The sequence below is a fragment of the Mercenaria mercenaria genome, chromosome 14, assembly GCF_021730395.1.
Source record: "Mercenaria mercenaria strain notata chromosome 14, MADL_Memer_1, whole genome shotgun sequence".
Lineage (NCBI taxonomy): Eukaryota > Metazoa > Mollusca > Bivalvia > Venerida > Veneridae > Mercenaria > Mercenaria mercenaria.
This window is the reverse complement of record NC_069374.1, coordinates 29,840,565-29,862,384: the sequence shown is the minus strand read 5'-3', so window position 1 is coordinate 29,862,384 and position 21,820 is coordinate 29,840,565. Positions and strand designations below refer to the sequence as shown.

The following is a 21,820-nucleotide window of genomic DNA, read 5'->3' as shown; positions in this document are numbered from 1 at the left end:
CGCGAACATACTCAAAATTTCAAATTCGTGAAATTTTAACCCCGCGAAAATATGTGCGTTTACAGTATTTGATTTATATATCTCTTTTCTATAACAATGCACAATCCATATCCTAATTCAAAATAAGAGAAACCCATTAGCATTATGCACAAACATAGTGTACATGAGACCAAATATTTCTTTTCGTTTTGTCCGTCAATATGGGTAGTACAAAATGTCAAATTTCTGACTAAAATGTTCACTGATCAACATGAATCTTTTTAATACTTACGTTTGTCTTACACAAGATTGCAATGTTACTGCATTTAAAAGGTTTGCCAATTTCTTTCTTCAAGGCTGAGTGATGCCAAATATCAAACATGCACTGCACCGTTTATACAAAAAGCTTCAAATATATTTGCATACCGTATTTGCTGTTGATATATTGATTGAAATTTCCAATTTATTAACTTGTTCTTCAAGGTAATGATTTTATTTCAATGACACTTATGAGAAAAGTAACAAATGGAGGACGTTCGCTTTGACATATTTTATTAATTAGCCTATTAATCTTTATTGTCTAAGATTTCAAATCTTGAAGTAATTGTGCTGCACCATGAGAAAACCAACATAGTGCATTTGCGCATAGTGCATCCGCGCAGTCTGGTCAGGATCCATGCTGTTCGCTTTCAAAGCCTTTTGCAATTAGAGAAACCGTTAGCGAACAGCATGGATTCTGACCAGAAGCGCAGGCTGGTCTTGATCCATGCTGGTCGCAAATTCACCATGCTGGTTTTCTCATGGTACGGCTCAAATTAATGTGCATAAACCACATGCTTATAAATTAATAAATTCAGTTTCATTCTATTTTTACTGTCGGTTTAACACAGTAATTCGTATTTGTTTACGAAACTGACAGTTATATATCGCAAAACATAAGAAATGATGTGAGGGAAAAAAATGAAGCTTTTAAAGTTCAAGTGCGACATTCATTCACCATTCACAATACCAAGCAATAAAATATAATGAATATTTCCTGTAGGTTCATTCTTAGGTTTTTATTGAAAACGTTAAAACATTGTTTTTAAAAGGACTAGGTTTAATGTAAGACTGGGTTTAATTAACAACGTCTGAAGACAGTACAAATAGTTATTGGAACAGACGATAGCTATTGAATTCGACATAAAGGTTTTGGAGACTTGTACATAAAAAAAGTTAAAACTGTAACAGATATTTAAAAAAGGTGAATTTCAGTTGCAAAATAGTGAACGAAAGCATATATCAGTTTTTGGTTAACTTGTGCTAATTTTAGATGGATTGATTATTTGTGTTTATTAAACCTATACAAAGATATTTTATCTATGCAATATGAGTCGGATAACATTACGAGCTCTCTTTTGTTGTATGCTATTGTCATCAAATATATTAACGGATGCATGTAAGTATTTCATATGCTGAATAATTAACTTTTTGTTTTGTTTGTTTGTTTGTTTTTGAGTTTTACGCCGTGTCCAACAGTACTGGTTCAGTGCCTAAATCCGGACAGTGCTTAATTATTCGGACACCGTTTAAAAATGCTTTACGATGATCATGATTTTTTACTGAAATGAACAGGATCGACGCAAACGAAAGCTTTGATGACCAGCTGTCAACAACAGTGTACGAATGTAAGATTTTCCAGAGAAAACTACCTTCCATTATCCGCACCACATAAAGTAAACATTGTGTGTGTTGGGGGATGACGTCATACAGCGCGCGCCAGTTATTTGAGGTGCGACGAGGTACTGATTAAATAAGAAAATTATTCTGCCTATTGCAGACGACTCTTTTTGTTTGCTGATCGAAATTGATGTAAAAACATGTTTTAGAATTCTGTACTACCCGCAGTATTTATTTAAAAGATTTAACCAATTTCTGTTATATATCAATTAATTCAATAGAGAAAAAAATGCCAGCATTTTGCAGACAAGGGAAGCAATTCATTAGATAAACTCGGCGCAGTGTCATTATAATGATCCCGTAGTTGTGTCAAAATGTATAACGACAGCGACAGAATCTACATGTAAGAAAGAATAATTTTAAACATTAATTTTTGCTCAGATAAATTTTATTATATTTGGCATTATATAAAGTTAGAAACTAGTCCATATGATCACGTGATGAACCGGTAATAAAATTTTATTCGGACGGAGATGTTTGTATATATTTACAGGACTGTATTTGACTGCTTTATTTTAAACGAAGTCGTATTTATTGTTATTTTTGGGTGCACATATTCGTTGCATTTTATACCCAAATAGTGTCCGAATATTTAAGCACTCTGAAGGTCAATTTTGACAGCTCTTACTGGCCCAATTCGGATGACATTTTTATGATGAAATCAGCAATATACGATTTTGTTTTTTTTTTGCAAAGAGATTTAAAAAGAACCTAAAATTATACAGTTAAAATTTTATGTACGTGTTGTTTCATAAGGCAAAGTTACTGTCAAAAACCCACCAAAAGTGTCCGGAATGAGGCACTGGACCAGTATCTCAGTTATGTAACGGCGGGGGCAGTTAATCTGACCAGTGTTCCTGGATTCTATACAAGTACATACCTCTTTTACGCAAGTAACTGAAACGTCCGCACATGGAAAATCATAGGTGAAGGACACAATGTTCTTTTTAACGAATTTCGTCACGGAGAACATACGCCCCGCCCGGGGATCGAATTCACGTCCCCGAGATCCGTATATCGGCTATATTCCTATTTAGATAAGCGGGCGGGCTATAGCTAACTTTTTGTACATGTTGGACAAAATGGTATTGGTCACCAGAAAATATATAAATTATGAAAGTTGTTATCACGAATAAGCAGTTAACTAATAATCTTAATGCTGAACACTAAGCAAGCGAGGAAGCTACCTTTAACATTTTTACGTCTTTGGTGTGACACCGCTAGGAAGCGAACCCATGGCCTCCCGCACTCGAAACGGGCGCTCTAATATAAGGCTACCGAGGCGGTATAATTAAGGCATATTTGATTCATATATGTAGCAAGCACCTAGAGGACCTCTATTTTTTTTAGAATGATAACTAAGTATTTTATAAGAACATTATACCACATATGACCGTATATCCGTGAAATAACACAACTAATGGTGCGATGTTAATTGCAGATGGATTTAGCCAGCAAGGGGGAAAGAAAAGCAATAAGAAAGATGCCACTAGCCAAACATCGTCAGCTAAAAAGCATCTGAAACACGGTACATCTGCTGTGCATGACAATAAAAATGTAAATAATAGAACCGTTTCAAAGACAGAGCCACATGTGAAAGACGCGGCCCATGAAGTCATAAAGGCAGAGAATAAACTCATTCTTGAAATAAATGAACTTAAACGAATGCATCAGCAACTTACTAAAGAGAGGTACAAAGATCCAAACAATGTTAGGAAATTGCAGCTCTTGCATCACATTGAAAAGCAAATACAGATCCGTCAAATGAAACAAAAACAAAGACAAAATAAAAGTGTATCAGGTCAAGACAAACATGTGACAACATCTGGGAAAGTGCAGTTGTTCGATCCAAAGGAAACTTTAACAGCTGCAAGTTTAAAAAACTTAGGTCAGAGAAACGTGACGCAACGCCATGTGCAGCATAGTTCCGTGTCGCAAAATCAAACACCACAACATTATGGAGTGAATAATCAAGAGCAGCATCAAACGAAAACAAATAACATTTTGCCACAACAGTTAGTTCAACAACATAACAACATCGTATCAGAAAATCAAATAGTTTTACCGCATGGTGCAAGACAGGTTGTGTATCCACAAAATATCATACGAAGACCGATTATAGTGAACACACATCAGTCAATGGGATCAGTTGCACATCAAATACCTTCACAGCAAGGTATATTAGTGCCTGTAAGTGCCCTTTCTTCGCAGCACATTCTAAATGGTCCAAGACTAATGCAGGATAAAATAGTCTTGGTTAATCCAATGTTCAGTGACAATACCTTACGTGTTGTTTCAAATGAAGGCATTGCAAAAGCAGCGCCTACAAAACAGTCGCCTAAACCCGTTCCCACTACTACAAAAGCAACGGCACCTACATCGACAACAACAACAGTTGTACCATCTACAACCGTTTCGACGCCATCTCCTACCTCAACTAGGTAAGTTATTTGTATTACATTTCGGAAAACAGGTGTTGAAAACTGTCCGTTCTAAAAGTCATCATTGCTGTTCGTTTACGTTTAAATAAATGTATGTAAAACGCTTGACGTTGTGGAAGCGAAATAAAGCCATGTCATAGGTTTGGTATTACTCTAGCGTAGTTTCAAGAAACAAAAATCATTGGATGATGATAATCTCTTGTTATAGTGCAAAATAGCTAATGAACTTTCATTATTGAATGAACAGCAAATGTAAATAGTTCATGTATGCCAAGCTATTTAAAACAGCGAAAATTATAGATTTAACCTTTTGTTTTATATTTCAATAAACAGATGACATAAAACATTACCGTTTCTTAACAGCCGTCATTACAATTCATCAGTTTTTTCTTTTATTGCTTACATAATGTTGCGTTTCCTTCTCTTGCCTTTAATATCTGTCCTTTTCCTAAATTGGGAACATGAAACGAAGCAGACAGTTTTGAATGTCTTTTTTATTGAATAATGTAATACGTGAACTAACTACAGAAGGAAGTATTCAACAAAACCAAAGAAATCACGATCTCAAACCGCAAATTTAGATATTAGTCTGTCCCTTGGTTTCCATTACATCATACATACATGTACATCACTGCATTGTGGTCTGATTGGAATAAATCCCAACTTTTTTGCCTATAAGAAACAATCAAAATTATATATTTACTTCAAAGAATGACTAATGTGCCAGCTTCAATGTCTTGACGTTGCTCGAAATTTTTCACGTAAAATGAGGAAGTCAAAGAAATGAATATCAGACCGCAAGAAGCACCCTCGTACGTACAAAACATGAACATTTCTTAACCAAGAAATATTCGCTCTTGTGTCGTTTCAAACGGCTCAGTTATCAATACCAACCATGCCAGAAACTGCATCGGCGAGACAAGCAAACAACAATCCTATGTTAGATGTTCTGATAAATGATCTTGAAAGAAATTCTAGGGTTGAAAGTAAACGCGATCTGTCTGTCTCAAAATGCAAGTAGGTATAGGAAGTCTATTGTGAGGCATTCCTGTTCCAGCATGGTTACTTACTCTGATTCTATACCGCAACGGAAACTGCCGTCTGTATGAATGTAAGTGATATTGTTTGGGTTTAACCAGTTTAATCTTGTCTCACGTGTCACGTGATGCGATACCGACCCAGACAAGATATTGACAGAAACAATGTTTTATCAGCCCATCATGGCATAACAAGTATGCATACATATATGACGAGCAGTGAAAACGTATATAATTATATATGCAAAGTTAAATTTGGAGAAGGCCAAACAAACAATTTTACGACAATTAAATAATCTCACAATGTTTCTGTTAATTACATCAAACTACATATAATACAGATATGGTAGACGCGTTCGTCATGAAAAGAATGTCAATTGATTTTAGGTAATAACTATTATACACCTTTACCCAGATACTCTGCATTTCTCGATGAAGAAATTGCGAGTGAAAGTGTGCAACTGCGTTACATTTATGTCGTAAAACGGTCGGGATTAAAATGATATAGTCAAATGGTAAAGAAATAAACATAAATATACATAGCAAGCAAACACTACAGCTACTTATCTTACCGAAACGAAACGTAAGAAAGGCTATTTATTTCAACACCGATATACTATATCCCGATACTTTTCAATTTTATCGAAACAAGAATGCAAGACGGACAGCATTGATAAATTTCTTCTAAACGCATTTTCATCCTATACTAAATAACTATCGACGGTGAAAAGATATTTTTCCAAGCTCACCATATATTTTTTCAAAATCATTTTGAGTTGTTTTAACACCTTAGACATTTTGCTAATATTGCATATGTACACGTTCGAAGGTCTGACTAGAACTTTCACAATTCAATATTCAATTTGGTGCAATTAATGTATCAAATAAATCCAGCTAATGTCTAGGTTTAACATACGTAAATTTATATAAATACTTATTCAAACTAAAAATGACTCTCTGAGCTTGTCCTGCTAACTTTGTTTGCGCAGTAGTAAAAGAGCCACTATCTGTAAAAACAATTCCTAGATTTGTAAATCTAGTCATAATTTCCATTTGGTTTCCATTATAATAAAATGCAAAGTCCCTGGCCAATCTACCAGCCGTTTTGATTAACATCACTTTCGTTTGAATACATTTACTTTTAATTTCCAGGTATTATTATAATCATTTAACAATTATATACATTGTTGCATGTCTTCAACAGAATTTTCGAAAATGATCATGTCATCAGCGTACAAAAACAGAAAATGCTTCAACATATGGATATCAAGACCCTCAGTATCACTATTTATAATTTTTTCTTCCAGATATTTTACATTTGATTGATAACAATCATAGATCGATTGAGTTATATTCAAACTGTTTCCACGTACTAAGCCTAATCTTTCTCTGACAGTATAATCAAATGCTTTACCGTAGTCAACAGATAGACAGAAGAGTTGCTTCCCTTTATTGAAAAAATGGTTATTTAACCGTTTAATACAAAAAAAAAATATTTATAGAACTGTTATTTGATCTTAAACCAGCCTGTGCCTCAACATATACATTATCAGACTCAGCCCAATCTTTTAATTAAGAAATAATAAATCTGTTCCTATATTTTATCAGTTAATAAAATACGGGCAGGAGTTTGGATGCGTGATAATTAAATCACGAGTGCGTAGCACGAGTGGTTTAATTATTCGCATCCGAACGACTGCTCACTTTTTATTGACTGATAAAATTATTGGAACATATTTATTATTTCGATTCTAACAACGCAAATAATTCGTATTTTACAGTACTATATTTTCAGCGTAATACGTCATTCGGATCATATGCAGTTACAATTTATCCCCATGGTTAGAAAGTGTTGCATAGCCAATACAACGTATAGATAATTGTTCCTTTGTTATTAGAATTTTTAGAAGTATTAATAAACTAGTTATCTAACAGCTCGCAAATTACTTATGAACAGAATAATCAAATTAGGTAAGTTGACCCTGTGTTACGAGTTACAAGCATAACTTTTATATGACGTCACATCATTATGACGTCATACTTTATGTCATACATTTATGATGTCACCGCTGAATCATAATTGAGCTAATTGAATACGCTCGTAGAGATCAAAACGTGTTTTACGGTCCTACATGTAAGTGTGTATGACTTTTTATCATAATTATGTTTTTGAAATGTTGTTTTCAACGGTTTGGCCCTGAAATAATTCGTATGTAATGGAACAGAAGTAGAATTTCTTATGTCACAATCATAGGGTGTGAAATGTAACAGCCAACCATATTTTATAGTAGATTCATGTATAGGCGATTTCGCTATATGTTTACATAGCAATTGCTGCGGATCGTGTTAGAATCTAGTATTTATGACACTTATTAATAATTTAACTAGTCTACTCAATAATGTAATATCTCTAATGTTCATCAACATGAATACAGTAAAACGTGCGGTCTCTAAATACAACTGGTCTCTTAATACAATATAATTTGTTCTTTATAACACAAATGGGAACCGAAAAAGTGGAATCTTTATGCAAGCGGTCTCTTTGAATTCGAACATGTATATAAGACACATCTTTAGATTATAAGTGCATAAAGATTGTAATACACCTCTGAAAAGAAAATCAAATCAAATTTTAATCTTGAAGTCAGTCGTCTATAGAGTAACCTAAAAAGTTTTTGACTAAGTCTCCGCCTATCAAGATATTAGTCTGTTCCAAATTTTATCATAAAAATGTCACTGTCTTGTGATCTAATCGAAACAAAAAAGTAAAACTCCCCTTCTCTTTTTTTGTTTAGAAATTTATATTACTTTATTATGACATTAATTACGGTTTATTCACACCACACAATTGAGAGTTTATGTTTACTTTGACAAAATGACTCACGGTTCTTCATAAATGTCATAAAGTTCTTCGTGACAAAAAATAGGGAAGATTTTACAGTACTCGCACATACTTGCGTACAATGGTTCACAATTACTAAACCAGACATTCTCTATTTGACCTTTTTACAAGGTATAATAAATAACGACCACACAATGGAACATAGTGCCTCAAGAGGTGCCAACAAATAAAATTTGTTCAGAGATCTATTTAGAAATATATGTAGCTGTTGCTTTCACGTACTGACACATGGGTAGCTTTATGTACGGCTTAGCTTCGGATAAAGAAATATTGAAACGAGCAGAACTTATTCCTGTAAAGAAGGCAGCTTTTCAAATGAAAATTGAACAGAAAAAAACATGTTCGTAATACTACTAAATAATTGTTATGTTATGGACATTTGCTTTAGAATCCAGAAAAGGGCTGTAGAAAGAAACATTTTGGTAATTTGAAGTTAAAAATATGAGACTCTAGACTAATTTCCCTACCATGAAATAATGGAATGTCATCATATGATATGCAATTTTATCGGTATGACGATGCACTTAAACCCTGTACTAACTTTTGTTTTATCAGTTACGTTTTTTTTTTATTATCCCAGTGATATCAGAATTTATGTCTTCTTTATTGTCAAAAATGTCATCTGAAATCTAAAGCTATTTTGAATGAGTAGTAGAAGCAGTATCAAACGGCAGTATCCAAACGAAGTAAGGTTTGACACACGTGACGTTCATATTTGACATAAAGTGTTTTGGACCTGTGTGTGACAGATGTAAAAAAGAAAAAAAATGTAATCATTATTAAATTATGTCGTAATCGAGTTTAATGAATAATAATTTTGATATATATTCATTGTGATTTGTAGTGTAAAAATTATTATAGAATTTATTTAGGGTACTTAATGGTAATAGATGGTTAACGAGGAAAGGCAGACAGTTCAATTTGATACCATTCCTTGATTCCTTACCGAAATTCATGAGATTTTCGCAAGTAATTGACAACAACCCAAATTTTCAATGAGACTTACAACAATCCCAAAATTTCAATGAAAATATAACCATTGGAAAAGATGCTTAAAAGATTGCCTGCGAATGAAGCATGTATGTATATCAGCAGACTCCAGAAAATTAATTCTGCTTTTATTTTGATATTCTTTAAAGCCTTTATTCTTTATGTGCTATGTAAAAGAGCTGGTCTTACTAAATATGAATGAAACCGAGTCTGTTATTATTATGCTAGTTGCCTCATATGCTTCCAAATGATCTTTGAACGGATTAATTAAACATTTCAAGCAGCATTATTTTCGTGCGATGTGATACCGACATCAATTGCCAAACATGTTTGTTATTTTTCTTCACCTTTGGAATCATGTTCAGTTAATATTTGTTCATATAAGACTCTCTACGAACTACTAATACTTTACTCATTGTCTCTTTTTATATTTTCCAACGGAAGATGCACGTTAAATATCAAAGTCTGTGAAATAAAAAAAATGATGCATTTCGAAAGAAAATATCTTACAGTAAAGGATCGGTGGTTTGCACGTTTGGAAAAAAAATGAAATGTAAAATTTGCGAAAACTCTAATTTTTCAAAGCTTCAGGGAATATACTGAGAAAATTCGGCAAATAAATTGATAGGGTCATGTGCTTGACCCTTTTGCTTGACTGAAATGCGGTCCGCACACAAGTTTTCATAATGTTAGTCTATGGGAAAATAACAATTTTGATATCATTTTCATGAATATCATTTTTATACAATGTAGATTTTAATTAAACTTCTCACAGTCTAGACAAACATATTTCCTTCGAAATGGTGAATTGTATACATTCGTATGCTTGTTGTTTTGTTTAGAAATTTGCCCAGGATTAAAGATATCTGTACATTTCAAATCGATTCTAAGATATCATTTTGTATGGTTTTAACGTGTCAAACGATTTGATTTCATATCTTATTTTTAGAAGACAATATTGTTGTCGTTTTATATTTACTCATTGGTCGCCATTATTTGATTTCCGTATTTTATTTTACGTTATCCATTAAAATGACGTTACGACATTACTTCCGGTTTTTCAAACGTTCAGAACTACCTTAACTGTTGTATGCTTCCGAAATAAAATGAACTTTCATTAATTACGAATAAAATCGCTCGCATATATCAGTTATTTTTCTCAGTGCCATATTTAGACATTATGATACAAGCATTTCAAAGGAGAAATTATCATAAGCAATAAAATCATTTCGTGCCACATAGTTATCGTTTCCTTTTTACGTGTTTCTTAAACTCCTATCGAAATTTTGTGTTTACATTACCGTCACATTTGTTTGGGCTAACACACTAAATATTCTTTAATTCCAGTGTCCCAGAAGCGACAACGCCATTAGACATGGAAACATTAAAACAGGATTTACTACAAAGAACTATGAAAAAGCAGGAGTTGGAGATTAGAAAACTACAACTGGAAATTCGAGCTCTCCAACGTGAAGAGAGAAACAGTTTTCCTGAAATGGAAAATGAAGACGGTCCTCAGCGGAGGCGTGGGCAATTTGGGCAAATACCACAGATGCCTCCTTTTATCCGGTGACTAGGCCCGGGGTATTCTAATCGAATGAGCAAAAGAGGACACATAGGTCATCGCAGTAATAATTTAACTCCTAATCAAAACGTTGTTAATATAGTACCTTTAAAATTTAATGAGAAATCTAAGAAATTGACTTTCAAGTTCCAGTTCAAGTACAAATGATTTAATTAGAAAAAACTTTATACATACACTCTTTTTGTAGCATCACTGTTAGATTATATCATTAGAATAAAGTTTGATTGCCCGCAAAACAATTAAGCCATCATTTAGTTTAGTATTATTTCTACAGCATATGCTACATTTTTTTGCTTAGGCCACACCAAATTAAAAAGTTGTTCATAAGATTTGCCGCTCGTATATTTTCAGAAACGCACAAAAAATTGAAAAGATTCAAGGCAAAACTTTTTTGTGCGCTACTTTTTACGGACGTAACAGTGTACAAATGCTTATAATTCCAGTCCCAGATTGTTCTAAAATGTAAAGATTTAATACATTTCGTCTATAATATATGTAGTTGTGTAAAAGTTATTTCCTCCTATGCAGTTACGCCATTTTCTTCCAATGTTTAACAAATTGATTTGCTACTAAAATCGGACTTATTTCATTAAAATGTGATGAAAACACACACTAATTTATTTGATAACATCAATCTACATTATTTTGGTAAGGGTAAATACATGTTGATGCATTTCTGTTTTCTGTTTTTCATGTCAAAATGAGTAGTATTTTTATACGAATGTGGGTGGGGTAAGGAATTTACATCATGAGTTGTGTTCAGACCAATTTAGAGCTTCAGTTTTTTTTCAGTTCACCACCATTTCAGACCTAAATTGAGACTTTGTTTCAACAAATTTAATCTGTTAAGAAAGATTAAAGTGAGAACAAGAGGGAGCTGTCTGTAAGACAGCATGCTCGACTTTTTTCAGTGATTGACTCTCAATTAGAGATTTGCCAGTAAAAGGGGCATAATAGTCATAGCTTTGAATTTAACAGAGAAATTGGACATTATATAAAACTTTAACCAAAAAATGTAAGGAAAAATGTGGCATAACTCTGTCAAAATTCAAATCAAGAGTTATGGGGATTGTGTCTTCTGGTGTAGACTTATGCATTGTTGTATAAGACATATTTTCTAACAGCATTTACAAACGCATACATTATTTGATTACACTGAACTGTATGCCAATGTTATTACCTTCCCATGAGTTTGCTTTGTTGTGCGTCTGCAGGTCAAAATGTACCCAAACAAAATGTACCCATGTTTTCTCCATTCTTGGTAAATTATTTCTAATATAAAAGGGCTATACATTCTATTTTAAGGTTTTTATTAGTTAATCGAGAGCCGAAACAAGACAAATATATTTATCCTGTCACTTGCAGTATTTTCGACCCGATATCAGGGTGCCGTATATCTTTCTTGATATACCGTCAGTTGATCATGTGACCAGTGATATACGGTCAGTTGATCATGTGACCTTATGATCGATATTGTTGCAACGAAACCATTATCATTGTGTTGGAAATGTCCGAACTAAGAAAATGATTGGTCAAATAATGAGTTTTTGTTCAAAAACGAAGAAGTTATTGCGATTTTGCCGGTAATCACGTCATTATATAAGTGACGTCATTACGAATATGACGTCATTAAAGCGGTTGTCGCACATTTATTTTTGTAAAATAAATTGCCAAATATCGGAAAATGAAGTAATGACAAGATAAATAGAATAAGATGGAGAAAGTTTATCTGGCTCGGCTCCGGACGTTATCAGGTTCGCCGTCGGCTCACCCGATAACCTCCTCCACCTCGCTAGATAAACTTTCTCATCTACGGCACTAACCTATTATTCTCTATTTCTTCACTCTTCGCTCGCTCCTGATTTTCTCGAAAACAAAAACGAATATTTAAATTATTTTTTCGCTCGCCGCCTCAATTTTTTCAGAAAAAAATCTGATGAACAACTTTTCAGTTTGGTGTGGCCTTATTTGATAAATATATATTTTATTGAATTTCAGTACAAGTCCTTTAATATCATGCAGGCTATAATGTAGAGTGTGAATTGTGAACAAAACAAATCAAAACAATTAATTTCTTTTCATTGTTTTAGTTAATTTTTCCAATAATTTAATGAAACAATATTTTGTTCCTGTTTAAGATTTGTGGAAATCAGGATAGTAATATGTTTGCCAATTTTCAAACTGATTATATTGTATTTGTTCTAAAGATAACTTCGGAAACGTGTAATTTACCCATTTTGATAATAATCTTATTCTATTTAGGCATTAAAATGTGTTCGTGGATATGAACAAATGTGTATAACACACAAATGTTTTACTTTAAAGGCCAATATTTCTAGACAACTTGTACATTATCTAGCTTACAAATAACCGGGTTGAGAATTCTTACGGGTTAAATATCAATAAGACTGGCAAAGATATGATATGTTAGAGTATAGACATAGAAAAATAATTATGCCCTTTCTAAATAGTGTGTCCATAGCTAAGGATCTAATACGGAAACTGTAGGCCAAACTGGCCTGTTATCGAAATTGAATGATATCTGAAAAGTAAATACAAAGTCTTCTCTTATATTTTAGGGTCAATTAAGAAGTGAAGGTGCTGAATAGGTATTTACGGTAAATAAAGGGTAATATCTCTCGACTAACTGCTTTAAACAAACGCGAACGAAATCTGAAGGTTATACTTACGCTGTCTAAACATGAACAGAATTAGTACGTAAAAAGGTATAAATATGGCTGTACATGGCAATTTAGGTAAATCAAAATCCAATACCCTTAAACTAAAACATATTTACCCATAGTCAGAATGATGTAATATTCATTTTGTCAAAGTTTGTTTCAGATTGTATCAGATATATGGATGCTATGGAGTTAATAAACCCGTTTATATTTGCCGGGGTCATTCTTGAATGACTTTTAAAGGAAATGGGAAATGTTCAAGCCCAGTATAAAGTGCCTTTACATAATATATGATCCGGTAGACAGTCTTGTATGTTATAGCCCGTTTGAGACAGAATCGTCAATAATTGACCATAATGCTCCCCGATTTATTATTAAAAATGACAGGTTCTGTCTAGATACATATACAGAACTTGCAGTTGGGTACAGAGGATTACAGATATAAAAAGAATAGAGGTCTACTAGAATATGCAACATTGCTCATAAATCTACCATCTTCTTTAACAAATAGAAAGATAAAAGAACATCAGAGACATCTGGGTGACAAAGACCATAATTTGAATGATTATCCACTCCAGGAGAAATAACGTTTCAAATCGTCTTGTAATATCTTGTCATCGTTTATATATTTTTGTTTTAACACTTTTGGTTGTCAGAAAATGCACACATTTGTTTAATGTTCTCATGCATCTCTATGTCGTGCCATTGCGTTTCAGGACGGATTTACCTGTCCCCATGATTTGTTGTTTATGTTCATTTAAATATTAATGTTGTTTTTTGTTCAATATCTGTCTAAATAAATACACTTTAATATAACCTAAGAATTGTTATAAATAAATTTTATGCTTATATGAAAATCGCTTTTTTTATCGCTTTATCGACCAAGCAGTAAATTGGTACCAGCACATTTCTTGGGGTTAGGTATGATTGGTTGTTAATTGTTCTTAAAATAGGCATGCGCAAAAGCTCTACAGAGCATAAATGTTCATTGTTTCACAAAGCTACGGTAAATATAAAATTTACCTTTACATTTTGTGTTACCATATTCTATCTACCGTTCCACGAAAAAGACGTTTCAGAATCGAACTCAAATAACAGAGCGGTATGTTAAATAATTCATTTATAGAGTGCACTAAATAATTCGCTAGACGTCTACGCACTCTAAAATTATTCCGCGGGACGTGTAACCTATTTGCAGTGTTTAAATTATATAAAACATGGTCACGTTGACTTCACGTCGACCTACTAGTTGGCGCCATGCAGGTGCCAATAAATGGTACCTCTCTATTTCCATTTTATATGAAAGAAATTATAGGAACAAAATAATACATTTTCTAACACGATCCGATTCATTTTCCTATAAACAAAGAAAGCTGGAAACAGTGAATTATTTTACAACAATTCACTGTTCTGACGTAACAATTATTACGACATAGCGTCAAAAGGCATAGCGGCGCGCTGGAAAAGAAACCGATTGAAAACGGGCAAATATTTAATGAATGCCGTCAAGGATGTTCTTTAAAGTCCTTGATAACGTGTTAGAATCGAAATAATATATCTCATATAGTGATTTGCTCTTGAAAAAATCATTGTTTGTCGTTCAGGTGCGCCCTCGTGATTTAATTCCTTCGCATCTGAACTCCAAACAATGATTTATTCAGCGATAAATTACTAAATGAGATATATTATTTCTTAAGCATAACTATGTTTCAATTATATTTAAACACAACAAATCGGTTATACGCTACATGCAAATATTATTCAATAGGCGTATAACATCTCCGCCGTGGTTATATTCATCAAAACATGGTTCTTCTATATATTTTTTTAAAAAGTACAGACCTAACTACCGTTTTACGGATGCTGGCCGCAAGCAAGTGACTACCTCAGTCTGCTTTTTAAATGATAAGCGACAAACCAATGTCAATGTCAAAATGCGATCTTAAAGGTAAACTAAATTCTACTTTATTTTAGTCTGCCAATATATTGAGAAAATGTGACTTCTGATGGCATTTTTTGTTAATGCTCGGATATTAGTATAAAAGTGTCCTTAGGATCGAACATGAAATTTAAAAGGGGCTGTCGCCTTCTAGGGGTTCCTAATTTCAGTACAATGGGGTCAAAGGTCAAATAAGTGCATTTACAAATAAACTATGCCGCTATGTATTCGTTTTATTTTCATATACCATCTAAAGTGGTTTAAATATTGTGTCTCAACGCCTTTTAGTATTTTGTAAATAAAACTGATGAAAATATATAAAATATATATATAATATATATATAATACTATATAGAATAATATATATCTGGGAAAAGTGGCATACGATTGCAAAGTGTGTTTTACTTGACATATTTGCTAATCTTTATATGTTGATGAACTAGAGAAATATTTTTGGAACTGTCGTATCCATGGGTTATTTCAATGTAATTTCAAGGTCACAGACATGTCAAGGTCAAAACTGAACTTTTAAAAATGACTTCTATGTTATTAAAGGTAGTAAAATAGTGCGTATATTAATAATATACTCAACAACTTTTCACTTGTTTTATTCCCTTCGTCGCCAAATTTTGACAGATTTGAATGAATGTTTTACACAATGTTAAATGACTATTTTATCATAATATAACATAAAACTGACCATCACCTGATGTAAATTCATTTAACTGTAAGGGTAACAATAAGGTAACCCTTAAATTAAAAGTCACGTAATTAGGAAATTCCAATTACAGTAGTACACTGTGATCCTATTAATTCAATAAAATTCAAATTATTGTATTCTGAATGTTCAACTCTGTTTAGTTCTAATGGAACATCCGTCTATATTTTCAATATGAACATGTTAATTTTTAACAGGTTTGTGACGTCATTAATGACATTACATTAATGACAAAATTGATTAATCCCGTAGATGGCAGTACTTACCGCATACAGACCAGCACCAAGTTGCATTCATTCTGTGACATTTATTTGGAAGAGGTGGGGGTGGGTACCTTATTTGAACGAATGTACGCACAATTGATATCGCCTATTTAATTGAACTGGTCATTAAACAATGTGTCCAATTTTCATTCAAATCTGTCAAAATTTGGCAGAGATAAAAACAAAAGTCAGGTGTTGAGTTAGAAAAATTGTTGAGCAAATGATTATAAAATGACACTGCAAATGCATTTCTTGCATTTCAGGCAGTAATAAAATTTGAATTTAAGCTTTCAACTGACTATAAAAAGAATATTTACATATTGTACACCTTTTGAGAAACGTGTTCGAAAGAGAAAATATGATAAGTTTTGAGGAAGAAGAAGACTACAGCGAAAAATGAATTTCATATAAATGTATAAAATTCTCATGTAAATAGTTAAAATCACTTTACTGTCATATATACAAACACGTATTTTTAGCTCAATCAGTAGGGCGCAGATCTAAGGATCGCCTTTTGAAGTTATGACATCTATAGAACAAACATAAACAAATAGTTACAAAATTGTAGATATTGGAAACACTTGAAGAGCGGTTATCAGTTCTTATATTAGCCTAATGTTAATGTGCAAAGAATTTTTTTTTACCTGATTCAAAAATATGAAAAGTACCATTTTCATGCTAATGGTTAAAAAAATTATATAAAAAATTAAACACACAAAAAATATAACATTTGGGGTTATCTAATATTTATATTTACACTTTGATACATAGGTAGTATTTCTAAATGCCCACACATTCATGAAATTGCAACAGCACAAGCGTAAACCACTGGAATAGAGTTTTGATTGACAGCATAGACCATTTTAGATAATGCTTGCGAGAATTTGCACATCTCACTTAGTTTGCTATTTTTACGTCCTTGAGTTTTATGCTTCCGAAGGAAACTTTAGATCTGTCAACAGTTAGTACAGTCAAAATATGCTTGCTAGAGCTCGACGGGACAAGCAAAATGTGTTCGAGATATCAGTAGTACAAGCAAACGTGAAATATACATTATATAGATCTTACGCTGAGTTCAAACCAAAAGTAGTAATTGGATAATCCGAATTCGAGCAAACGAAGTTTGACTGTTCTAGCTTTTATAAAATACGTGCCAAAGATTTCTTTCTACCTGTACTGTTCATACAGACAATCATACAGGTAACCAACCAGCCTTTATGGAAATTGTTAGCCTGTAAACGGAAGTTTTAGAAACAGGAGAAAGATAACTTCCATAAATGAACAAAATATCAGAACGTACGAAAAGTTAAGCTTATTCTATAGAAATACCCTTCGTCGTTTTGAATTTTGCCAGTCTCAAATGCAATAAATCTATTTGAAGTTATTCATTTTACTTCTCAGATTCATAATTATCACCAAAAATTACAAGTTTGTATTAGAATGTAGCAAGAACGGCGAAAATCTGAAGTTTATAACAAAAATGCACTTTTTGACCTTTGACCTTGTGCTGTGACCTTACTATGGCCCTTAGAAAGCGACAGCCCCCCTGAAAAGTTTTCAATTTTTATAAAGTTAACAATGAATATGGCTGTCGGGCATTAACAAAAAATGCCATCAAAGGCAATTTCTAGGCCTCTTTTTTGAATATATAGGCAGACTATTTTACTTTGTTTGTCACAAGAATAATTTTGCCTTGATTTAAAGAACTTTAGATGTCACATGGACAAAATCCTCCAACCATTTTGAGCTATAAACTGGTTTTCCAATGTATAACAATAAATAACGAAAATTCATTTTCATCAAGAATAAATCTGCGAAAATGCATGTATTTCAAAAATCAAGGCAGAACTGAAAATTCAAACTTGCGTTTGTTGCAAAAAAAATGCGTAACTTTCTTTTGATAATAATTTGTTGATTATGTTAGACCGTTTGCTGAAATAAACACAATTCATATAGTAAAATCGAACCGTGTCAATAAAACAGATTTTGAAAAAATGGTAAGTAAATACACATTTCTCCATCTCCCACACACAAGCAGGCCTATTTAAGAAATCACAGCAGGCGAAGAGACGATTTAACCATTTCTATGTTATATGTTTCGCTGGCCATTCTAAACATAATGGCAATCGTGCTGGAATATGGTGAACAGTCTTCAAATTTAGTTTAATTCTTCTTCAAACTTCCGTTGTCTAGAAATCAAAGAGGTGAACGCTGTAGAGAAACCTCCCCTAGGTATGATTTTAAGTAACTGGAACATACCTCACTCAAGTGCTTCATTCGATAAATATTTTGCACTTTCGTGAGCCGCATCGTTGTCATGGATCAACTGGAGACTGCGAAGGCTTAATAGGCTCATCGTTTTTTTTTGTTGTTTTTTTAACAGCTTTCAGTACTTTGATTTTATAAAACTTCAAGTGACTGGCTTTCCTGACGGTGTAGGAATTTGTACAACAGTATCCCCTGAGTTAAAGAAGATGGAATACAAAACCTTTTTACTTTTTTTTACAATTATTGGTCTACGGATACCTTTTCGCAACCACTGTATGTTGTCAACGCGATGCTCTGGTTCATAAAAGTATATCCAGATTTCAGCGTTTCTTTAGCACATTTGACCCTACTGGCCTTTAGCTCCTTGGTTAATATGTGAGGCACCCATTGGGTACAAACACTGATTCCAAATGCGCGACACTTAAAACCTGTTGTTGAAATAGTTAATAAAATCTGTGAAAACATCATTTCGAATCACAGAACACAACCAAGCAGCATATAAGCAGACTTGGTTTTATAGAGGCTATTCCTGAGAGGTTATAAAATGTACAACATCCCTCACGCCTCCTAGCACTGGCGTAAGCAGAATTCTATTACAGAACTTGGAATATTCTCAATGATCCCAAAGGACAAGAAAAGAAAACACTGAGTCCAAGTATGGAGAGACTTTTTATAGCCACCACAGGGCACTTAAAGACTCCTGTTGTAATAGTTTATAAAATCTGTGAAAACATCCTTTGGAAGCATAGAAAGCAGAATTCTGTGTTACCGTAAAGTTGAATGTTCTTAATAATCCTAAAGGACCAGGAAATTTAAAAACACGGAGTGCCAGTAGCCTTATTTGTATGCGTTGATCATGACTTTAAAGACATAATGAACAGTTTTCTATATGTATATAGGCAAAAATATTCCTATGGGCAGAATTTCTCTAAACCTTGTGTATTGACTGGGAATCAAGTTTAAAACGGAAATATATATTACAAATGATAGGAACCCAGGCTTGATCTTGAATTATCTGCCCTTGAAAACAGATTTTTTCAGTATTTTCCGACTTTCAAGGGCAGATAATTCATGACCAAGACTGGGTACCTATGATTTGTTTTATTTCATATTTCTGATTTTAATTTGATTCTCTGTCAGTAAACACAGTTTAAAGAAGAAATTCTGTCCGTAAGAAAATTTTGCCTCATGTCAGTATAGACACTGTGGCAAATGTCCTTAACTATAAACATGACAAAATGATACAGTAAAGTCCTGGTCTTTCCCATGGACCGGCTTTCTTTAAACTTCTTATACTGACTGCAAATGAAGTCTGAAACAGAAATATTAATTAAAACGCACAGTTTCCTAGCCTTGATATTGAATTACCTGCCCTTGAAAATTGGAATTATTTTAGTATTTTCTGATTTTCAAGGGCAGATAATTCAAGATAAAGCCCGGATACATATGAATTTTTATACATATTTCCGTTTTAAACTTGACCCTCAGTCAGTACAAGAAATACTGTCCGTTGGAAAATGTTTGCCTATATACACACAGAAAACTGTCCGATATGTCTTTAACTAAACAAATTTATAAATAAAAGTTAATTAAAGACTTAACTTATGACAAATTGTATATTCATTTTAATTATAATTATCCTTCTTTTTATCAATTTAAACATTAAATTAAATGCCATTGGTGCATTCTACTATCTATTTCATGAATAATTAGAGAGATACACACAATACTTTTGCAGTTATCACATTTTGCATAGTTTATTCAATGCGGAAAGTACTATAATATCGTTTATCTTTATAACTTTCGTGAAAATGATTCGTGATATTGTTTTGTATTTGGAAAAAAGTCAAAAGACAAAAAAAAAAAAAAAAAACAAAAACATTTTATCGAAATTAAGCTACTTTTACAAACATAGTTACCGGCAATCTGTAGCAGTCAGTAAGTTTAATATCTGAACATTAGTTCCTCATTAAAAAGTAGAGAAAATTCAAAACAGTAATGGTATTCTGACATGTTACATGATAAAGCGCTTTTCAGTTGATATCTTTTTCCGACAGGTCAAATGAGAAAAAGTCATAGAAAGTTCGCACAGAAAAACACTAAACATATGATTTCTACAAAAAAAATGAAAGATACTTCGGCAAACTCACTTTCATTTTCACTTTGATCTTCAGACAAAGATTACAACAATGCGATATCACCGTATGTGTGGAAACTATGCTGCTCTTAGTGACTAAGATGATTTTTAATACATTTGAGTAATCGTCTCCGAGCCGGTTATTTTATAAATTAGGCATATAGTCTTTTCAATATGATCTGTACATATATATCTTAGTTTGTTTAATAAATTTCTTGTTGAATCATTGTTTGAAATTCACAATTTGTTACAATCGGATCAGCTGCAAACGATACCAGTGAAACATATGCTTTATTTACTGACCTGTTTATTCGTATTGTCTATGTTTTTAGAATGTGCGATAAGTGTCGCATGTAAATTTAATAATGTGTTCTTTATTCTGTGCAAGGCAGCACATTCGTCACAAAAATGACAGTTATATACTGCAAAAAATAAGATATATTGTGCGGAAAAAATTAAATGTTATGAAAGTTCAAGTCAAACAGTCATTTAGAATTTACGAAATTTAGTAATAAAATACGACTGCTGTTTCCTGTAATTAGAGTTATGTTTTTATTTGAAACACTATTTTGATACTGACGTAATCTGATTTAATTCAAATATGTTTAGTTTATACTTATTTATTTTAGCTCGATTGTGATGAAAGCTTCAAGCTTATTTGAACCACTCTCGAGTCCGCTTCCTGGAAAAACCAGTACTGGTGTCATACGAGAAGGCGTGGTACCAGTATAAACCTGCCCTCCGCAAGTAACTCCAACTTCCCCACAAGAATCAGAAGCGAAGGACGAATGATTTCAGACACAGTGTCTTTAACCAAATCGTCACGGGGAACAAGATCGAACTCACGATCCCAGAATCGGTAGATCTACACTCTCCCTGTTGAGTTAAGCGGGCGGGATAACAGTATTATTATTATCATTATTATACCAGATTTATATAGCGCCATTTTCATGATAAACACGTTCAAAGGCGCTTTACATACAGCAAACGCATCCACACAGGGCGCGAAATTAATACTCTACTAGTACAGACACAGAGCGATCTGACCAGAGGGACAGAGTGAGATAAAGCCCCAGGAACAGATAGAGAGAAATCATTTAGATACAGGCCTGTCCTATGGTGGCATATTTCTGCCAACCACATATCCACTTATTTATGTAG

At 33.1% G+C, this 21,820-nt stretch overlaps 1 protein-coding gene across 1 annotated transcript; it reads left to right on the top strand.

Moving 5' to 3' along the window:
• Positions 1 to 964: 964 nt before the first annotated feature.
• LOC123527143 (uncharacterized) lies at positions 965 to 11,112 on the top strand. Its single transcript, XM_045306430.2, has 3 exons — positions 965 to 1,417; positions 3,140 to 4,139; positions 10,416 to 11,112. The coding sequence occupies exons 1-3, from the start codon at positions 1,348 to 1,350 to the stop codon at positions 10,639 to 10,641; spliced, it is 1,296 nt and encodes a 431-aa protein (XP_045162365.2). The 5' UTR covers positions 965 to 1,347; the 3' UTR covers positions 10,642 to 11,112.
• The last annotated feature ends 10,708 nt before the right edge of the window (positions 11,113 to 21,820 follow it).